The sequence below is a fragment of the Prenolepis imparis genome, unplaced genomic scaffold (assembly GCF_030444845.1).
Source record: "Prenolepis imparis isolate NDT839.2.m4 unplaced genomic scaffold, iyPreImpa1.0 SCAF_146, whole genome shotgun sequence".
In the NCBI taxonomy this organism is placed as follows: Eukaryota; Metazoa; Arthropoda; class Insecta; order Hymenoptera; family Formicidae; genus Prenolepis; species Prenolepis imparis.
The window spans coordinates 31,351-40,627 of NW_028141304.1; the positions used below are offsets into that span (position 1 = coordinate 31,351).

The 9,277-nt window shown below is 35.6% G+C and overlaps 1 protein-coding gene across 1 annotated transcript; it reads right to left on the reverse strand.

The window, feature by feature from the left end:
- Window positions 1–219: 219 nt before the first annotated feature.
- Window positions 220–2,715, reverse strand: LOC145947785 (zinc finger MYM-type protein 1-like). Its single transcript, XM_083057562.1, has one exon. The coding sequence runs from the start codon at window positions 2,713–2,715 to the stop codon at window positions 220–222; it is 2,496 nt and encodes an 831-aa protein (XP_082913688.1).
- Window positions 2,716–9,277: the final 6,562 nt, after the last annotated feature.

The following is a 9,277-nucleotide window of genomic DNA, read 5'->3' on the forward strand; positions in this document are numbered from 1 at the left end:
TTTGTGCCCCTACAGGCAGTGGCGGATTTACCCATACGCTAACTACGCTAAAGCGTAGGGCGGCAAATTTTTGGGGGCGGCAGATTTTTTGGGGCGGCAAATTTTTGAGGGTAAGATTTGGTGAGCATGTTGTGGAGATGTTAGGAATCTGTAACATATTTCATGAATAATGAAATATAAGTAGACACAGGAAAGTTTTGTAATGAACAATATTAACATTTAATACTCAAGTGGTTTACGGCGAGATTTTTGGTTTGCGAAATCTTCAATAATGTCATCGTATTTTATGCTCATCATAAGTTCGGCTTCAATGACCAAGATTGCCAATGAATTTAAACGTTCTTCCTCCAACGATGATCGCAAGTACATTTTTATTCGCTTTAAAGCAGAAAAAGATCGTTCTGCTGAGCAATTTGTGGTCGCCATACACAAAGATATTCGCAAAGCTATATCTATATTAGGGAACACTGGTAATAAATTTTGGTCGCGTATAAGCTTACAAAGATCGATCAGTTTTAGTTTATTCTTCTCTTCTAAGCTAGTTTTATTAAGAAACTGACGAAAGTGCACACATTCAGTGGCAAATGAATCTTCTAGATCTTCGGCGTAATAATTGTAAAGTTTCGTAGCTTCTTCATGTATTGTGCTGTCCGACAAGTGAACAAGGTTTCTAATAAAATCGAAGCGTTTGAAGACATTTTCATACGCTGAATGTCGCTTCTCCAATTCAGATCTGACGCGATCTAATATCACGTAGAAAGTTTCCACTCTGAACTTATTTTTTCCGGTCATGATAACTTCGTTTTCTTTCGATTCACCGAGTTGAAGCTTTCGTTTGCAGCTTCGTTTGCTATTGAATTCGTACTCTTCAGGAATTATGCATTTGGCTTTCTCTACATACACTTCAAACATCTCATCACTTCTCAAGCTTTCTACGAAATCGATTAGCGAACGATAAAGCTCTACAGCGATTCCTATGTCGATATCTACATTTTGCAGCAGTTTACTCGTTGCATTAAATCGATCCAATAGCGAGTTCCAGAATACGGCCATAAACACTGTTTCGAATCGGCTAAGTTGTTTTTTTAATATAGCAGCTTCGGATCGGGTTACCGCTTTTTCGTGAACATCTTCGATCATTATCGTCAAAGATTGCAATACACCATTCCAGTTTTTACACAAACTATCGCAAGCGTCGTGACGAGATGACCATCGAGTTCCATCGACTCGTTTTAAAACTTTCATATTACTTTTGGTGTTTGATGATAAAAGGTCCCAACGTCGAGTAGACGCAGCGAAGAAAGTGTACAAACTTTGAAGAGTATTGAAAAATGATGTAGCTTCTGTGACACATTCCGCGGCACAGGCTCCAACCAAATTCAACGAATGAGCCGCACACGGTACATAATCGGCAAGAGGATTCAATCGTTTCAACCGTGCTTGTAATCCTGTGTAGATACCAGACATGTTGCTAGCATTATCATATGATTGTCCTCTGCAGTTGCCTATGTCAATTTTGAACGATGCGAGCATAGAAGTTACAGCCGTTTCAAGTTCTTCAGATTTATGTCCAACGTTTGGTAAAAAATTAAGAAAGCGTTCGATCGGGTTACCATCTTCTTTTACATATCTTATAATGAAAGAGAGTTGGTCGATATGAGCTATATCTGGCGTTGAGTCGACTATGATCGAGAAGTACTTGGCTGCTTGTATTTCGCTCACAATAGTATTTTTTACTTTTAATGCGATTAGATTGATGAACTCATTGCAAGTCGTTGAGGAGAGATATGAAGTTTTTCCACTACCAGGATTTCCACACTGTGCTATGTGCGTCGACAAGAACGGGTCAAACTCGGCGATCGTTTCCAAGATCATCATAAAATTGCCGTTTCTCAAAGAACCAAAACGTTCAGACGATCCTCGGAATGGAAGGCCGCGACTAGCAAGGGCTTTTACGGCAACAATCACTCTTTTTAATACATTTCTCCAATATTCGATTTCGTTCTTAACTTGTCTACAAAGATCGGAGTCAACTCTTCCTTCCGTGCGACTGCGATTTATTAGCGCAATTTGACACTGGAGATGCTCTTTTGAATTTTCGTGCCCGCTCAATATTTTATTCACATTACTCCAATCTCGAAAACCTTCTATCGCCAACTGAGAAGTTCCACCGAACAATCGGCACGATACGCAAAATAAAGCCTTTTTTATAGGAGAATAAATTAAATATTTCCGCAGCTGATTTTCTCCATTCGGCAATCGTCGATAAAACGCGTTTTTTGAAAGAAATCGATCTTGGTTACCAAAACGAGTTTTCGACAACGAAAAATCGGCATGCAAATTTTGATTAATTTCCTTCGAAAGTAAATGATCGATTAAATTGTCATTAATTTTCCATTCCGCGGGATCGTCACTCACCGAGCCTAAGCTTAAGTCATTTGCGTCTTCCGTAGTCAATTTTGATATTGCGATTTCCTGTTTTTGTAACTGCTCTGATGTAGTGCTCGAAGTACTGCAAACTTCATTTCCGGTTGTAGTTTGTACGTGGGTCTCAAAAATGGGCTTGTCAATATTCTTTTCATCATCCTGAATGATTGGATGGAAAAAAGTATGTAGCGTCTTCGTCTTTTCCAACAGCTCGTCTTCTTTCTTTCTTTTCTCTTTTCCAATCTTTCTATATTGATATCCACTTAGTCTTTTTCGACCATCACTCATTTTAATGCTATATTCGTACCGACTACTGTAGTCTGTAAATAAAGTTAAAATAACTGGCCCAAATGTAGTAAAATAACGCACTCTCGTCTTCCTGAGAGTTTACGCGACTGACAAAAAAAAAACAATGCAATGCGCGAACACCGACAGTCGACAATCTAAAGTGTGACGCGTGCAATGGAGCGATCTGATATCTGATATCTGATACCAATGTCATTCGTAATACACGTGAATTTTGAAATCACGCATTGTTCCAAAATACGTATATCCAAAAATCTTTTACGCTATTTTTCTTTCGAATGAAGTATATTTCTGTTTTTAGAATTTTTATATATAATAAGATTCATATACGTGTACATATTAATCTGCAAACAATTTCTTTGCCGCGATCAATGCTAAAAACGTCTTCACTCTTTGTTTATCATTTCGAAAAATATTGAAAAACTGAATGGAGACAACATTTTTATTAGTTCCATTTTAATACATTATACATACATTAAAAATATTTAATAATTGGTTAAATTCCCATAACTTTGGCGCTTCGAAATGTAAGTGATATTCGAAAGATTTTTTAACGAGAAACACGGAAAAAATAATGAAAAAACTCTGCGATCATTGGTTTTTGAGATATCGAATTTTAAAAGTCATAATACGTGAAAACTAATATAAGCGAAACCGTGTATTAGTTTTCACGTATTACTTTTAAAATTCGATATCTCGAAAACCAATGATCACAGATTTTTTTTTATTACTTGTCCCGTGTTCCTCGTTAAAAAGTCTTTCGAATATCACGTACATTTCGAGCGCCAAAGTTATGGGAATCGTGCCTAATAATGAAACAGTCAACAAAATGAGTTGATAATTAAAATTGTTCTAAAGCCGTTCTACAGTGCATTATTTTACTATACATTTAGGCAACAGTTATTTTAGCTTTATTTACAGACCCAGTAGTTAGTACGGATATATAGCATTAAAATGAGTGATGGTCGAAAAAGACTAAATGGATATCAATATAGAAAGATTGAAAAAGAGAAAAGAAAAAAAGAAGACGAGCTATTGGAAAAAACGAAGACGCTACATACTTTTTTCTGTCCAATCATTCAGGGTGATGAAAAAAAAGTTTGAGGAGCGGCAAAATTTCAAATGCGTAGGGAAGCAAGATTGGTAAATCCGCCACTGCCTACAGGTGTAAATACACCGAGTTTTAAATATTGATGTTACAGCTAATAGTGTCATTTTTTATTCTGTAAACGAATGTTGTTTTATAATCGTCTGCAGATGTTTGTACCGCTTTTTGTTATGTTTGTATCCCTACAGATAAAAATATATCAAACCTAGGTCGCAGAAGCCCCCCCTCGTTGTCCGCCACCTTGACGTGGTGAGGGGGCTCAGCCTTCGCAAGGTTTTGCGAAGGGTGCTAAGAGCGGACAGTGCCACTAATAATGTCAGTGTTTTGGGATATTTCAATTCTGCATACGGGTGACGTTCTGCAATTGCCTGCAGACGTTTGTACCGCTTTCCATTTTGTTCGTATCTATACAGGTGTAAGTATACAGAATTTTTAAAATTGATGTTACAGCTAATAGTGCATTTTATGAGATATTTTAATTCTGAAAACGCTGTTTTGTTACCGTCTGCAGACGTTTGTATTGCTTTCCGTTTTGTTTGTACCCCTACTGGTGTAAATACACCGAGTTTTAAAAATTGTTGTTACAGCTAATAGTGTCAAGGTTTTGCGCAAGGTTTTGCGAAGGGTGCTAAGAGCGGACAGTACCACTAATAATGTCATTTTTGGGATATTTCAATTCTGCATACGGGTGCTGTTTTGTAATTGCCTGCAGACGTTTGTACCGCTTTCCATTTTATTCGTATCTATACAGGTGTAATTATAAAGAATTTTTAAAATTGATGTTACAGCTAATAATGTCCTTTTATGAGAAATTTTAATTCTGTAAACGCTGTTTTGTTACCGTTTGCAGACGTTTGTATTGCTTTCCGTTTTATTTGTACCTCTACAGGTGTAAATACATCGAGTTTTAAAAATTGATGTTACAGCTAATAGTGTCATTTTTTAAGATATTTTAATTCTATAAACGGGTGCTGTTTTGTTACCATCTGCAGACGTTTGTATTGCTTTCTGTTTTGTTTGTACCCTTACAGGTGTAAATATACCGAATGTTCAAAATTGATATTAGAGCTAATAATGTCATTTTTGGGATATTTCAATTTTGTATACGGGTGCTGTTTTGTAATTGCCTGCAGACGTTTGTACCGCTTTCCGTTTCGTGTGTACCCCTATAAGTGTAAATACACCGAGTTTTAAAAATTGATGTTACAGCTAATAGTGTCATTTTTTAATATATTTTAATTCTGTAAACAAGTGCTGTTTTCGTCTGCAGACGTTTGTACCGCTTTTTGTTATGTTTGTACCCCTACAGATATAAATATACCGAATGTTCAAAATTGATGTTAAAGCTAATAATGTCATTTTTGGGATATTTCAATTCTGTAAACAAGTGCTGTTTTTTGTTATCGTCTGCAGACGTTTGTATTGCTTTCCGTTTTGTTTGTACCCTTACAGGTGTAAATATACCGAATGTTCAAAATTGATATTAGAGCTAATAATGTCATTTTTGGGATATTTCAATTCTGTACGGATGCTGTTTTGTAATTGCCTGCAGACGTTTGTACCTCTTTCCATTTTGTTTGTACCTTTATAGGTGTAATTAAATACACCGAATTTTGTTAATTGATGTTACAGCTAATAGTATCATTTTTTAAGATATTTTAATTCTGTAAACAGGTGCTGTTTTGTTACCGTCTGCAGACGTTTGTATTGCTTTCTGTTTTGTATGTACCCTTACAGGTGTAAATATACCGAATGTTCAAAATTGATATTAGAGCTAATAATGTCATTTTTGGGATATTTCAATTTTGTATACGGGTGCTGTTTTGTAATTGCCTGCAGACGTTTGTACCGCTATCCGTTTTGTTTGTACCTTTATAGGTGTAATTAAATACACCGATTTTTGTTAATTGATGTTACAGCTAATAGTGTCATTTTTTAAGAAATTTTAATTCTGTAAACAAGTGCTGTTTTATTATCGTCTGCAGACGTTTGTATTGCTTTCCGTTTTGTTTGTACCTTTACAGGTGTAAATATACCGAATGTTCAAAATTGATGTTACAGCTAATAGTGTCATTTTATGAGATATTTTAATTTTGTAAACGCTGTTTTAGGAGTACAAACGAAACGGAAAGCGGTACAGACGTCTGCAGGCAATTACAAAACAGCACCCGTATGCAGAATTAAAATATCCCAAAAATGACATTATTAGCCGTAACATAAATTTTTAAAACTCGGTATATTTACACCTGTAGGGGTACAAACGGAAAGCAATACAAACGTCTGCAGACGGTAACAAAACAGTGTTTAGAGAATTAAAATTTCTTGAAAAATGACACTATTAGCTCTAACATCAATTTTAAAAATTCTGTATATTTACACCTATAAAGGTACAAACAAAACGGATAGCGGTACAAACGTCTGCAGGCAATTACAAAACGGCACCCGTATAGAAAATTGAAATATCCCAAAAATGACATTATTAATGGCACTCCGCAAAATTTTGCGAAGGGTGAGCCCCCTCACCGCGTCAAGGTGGCGGACAACGAGGGGGGGCTTCTGCGATCTAGATTTGATATATTTTTATCTGTAGGGATACAAACATAAAAGCGGTACAAACGTCTGCAGACGATTACAAAACAACATTCGTTTACAGAATTAAAATATCTTAAAAAATGACACTATTAGCTCTAATATCAACTTTGAACATTCGGTATATTTACACCTGTAAAGGTACAAACAAAACGGAAAGCAATACAAACGTCTGCAGACGATAATAAAACAGCACTTGTTTACAGAATTAAAATTTCTTAAAAAATGACACTATTAGCTGTAACATCAATTAACAAAAATCGGTGTATTTAATTACACCTATAAAGGTACAAACAAAACGGATAGCGGTACAAACGTCTGCAGGCAATTACAAAACAGCACCCGTATACAAAATTGAAATATCCCAAAAATGGCATTATTAGCTCTAATATCAATTTTGAACATTCGGTATATTTACACCTGTAAGGGTACATACAAAACAGAAAGCAATACAAACGTCTGCAGACGGTAACAAAACAGCACCCGATTACAGAATTAAAATATCTTAAAAAATGATACTATTAGCTGTAACATCAATTAACAAAATTCGGTGTATTTAATTACACTTATAAAGGTACAAACAAAATGGAAAGAGGTACAAACGTCTGCAGGCAATTACAAAACAGCATCCGTATGCAGAATTGAAATATCCCAAAAATGACATTATTAGCTCTAATATCAATTTTGAACATTCGGTATATTTACACCTGTAAGGGTACAAACAAAACGGAAAGCAATACAAACGTCTGCAGACGATAACAAAAAACAGCACTTGTTTACAGAATTGAAATATCCCAAAAATGACATTATTAGCTTTAACATCAATTTTGAACATTCGGTATATTTATACCTGTAGGGGTACAAACATAACAAAAAGCGGTACAAACGTCTGCAGACGATAACAAAACAGCACTTGTTTACAGAATTAAAATATATTAAAAAATGACACTATTAGCTGTAACATCAATTTTTAAAACTCGGTGTATTTACATTAGTAGGGGTACACACGAAACGGAAAGCTTTACAAACATCTGCAGGCAATTACAAAACAGCACCCGTATACAAAATTGAAATATCCCAAAAATGACATTATTAGCTCTAATATCAATTTTGAACATTCGGTATATTTACAGAATTAAAATTTCTCAAAAGTGACACTATTAGCTGTAACATCAATTAACAAAATTCGGTATATTTACACCTATAAAGATACGAACAAAATGGAAAGCGGTACAAACGTCTGCAGGCAATTACAAAACAGCACCCGTATGCAGAATTGAAATATCCCAAAAATGACATTATTAGCTTTAACATCAATTTTGAACATTCGGTATATTTACACCTGTAAGGGTATAAATAAAGCAGAAAGCAATACAAACGTCTGCAGACGGTAACAAAACAGCACCCGTTTACAGAATTAAAATATCTTAAAAAATGATACTATTAGCTGTAACATCAATTTATAAACCCGGTGTATTTACACCTGTAGGGGCACAAACAAAACGGAAAGCAATACAAACGTCTGCAGATGGTAACAAAACAGCGTTTACAGAGTTAAAATATCTCATAAAATGACACTATTAGCTGTAACATCAATTTTAAAAGTTCTGTATAATTACATCCGTATAGATACGGACAAAATGGAAAGCGGTCTGCAGGCAATTACAGAACATCACCCGTATGCAGAATTGAAATATCCCAAAAATGACATTATTAGTGGCACTGTCCGCTCTTAGCACCCTTCGCAAAACCTTGCGAAGGCTGAGCCCCCTCACCACGTCAAGGTGGCGGACAACGAGGGGGGGCTTCTGCGACCTAGGTTTGATATATTTTTATCTGTAGGGATATAAACATAACAAAAAGCGGTACAAACGTCTGCAGACGATTACAAAACAACATTCGTTTACAGAATTAAAATATCTTAAAAAATGACACTATTATCTGTAATATCAATTTTGAACATTCGGTATATTTACACCTGTAAGGGTACAAACGAAACGGAAAGCAATACAAACGTCTGCAGACGATAATAAAACAGCACTTGTTTACAGAATTAAAATTTCTTAAAAAATGACACTATTAGCTGTAACATCAATTTTGAACATTCGGTATATTTACACCTGTAAGAGTACAAACAAAACGGAAAGCAGTACAAACATCTGCAAACGGTAACAAAACAGCACTCGTTTACAGAATTAAAATTTCTCATAAAATGACATTATTATCTGTAACATCACACTTAAAAAATTCTGTATAATTACACCTGTAAAGGTACAAACAAAATGGAAAGCGGTACAAACGTCTGCAGGCAATTTCAAAACAGCATCCGTATGCAGAATTGAAATATCCCAAAAATGACATTATTATCTTTAACATCAATTTTGAACATTCGGTATATTTACACCTGTAGGGGTACAAACGAAATGGAAAGCGGTATAAACGTCTGCAGGCAATTACAAAACGGCACCCGTATAGAAAATTGAAATATCCCAAAAATGACATTATTAGCTCTAATATCAATTTTGAACATTCGGTATAGTTACATCTGTAAGGATACAAACAAAACGGAAAGCAATACAAACGTCTGCTGTTACGGAATCATACGACGATACCGACTCCGATCGCACCATGGTTCATCTGTCGGTCAAAATTACCGACAGTGCTACCTAGTGGTAGCGCTGTCGCTGTTAAGACAAGCGAGCGGCTGGCTTCCGTTTTCCGTCTTCTTCCTGGCAACAAGAAGTACGGACGTGTTTTCTTTCGCTCTCCGCTTTAAGTAGTTTTAAGTGCCATAAGATTCCTAAAGGGCAGCAACAAAAATAAGACATCATCTTTGGATGATTCCTT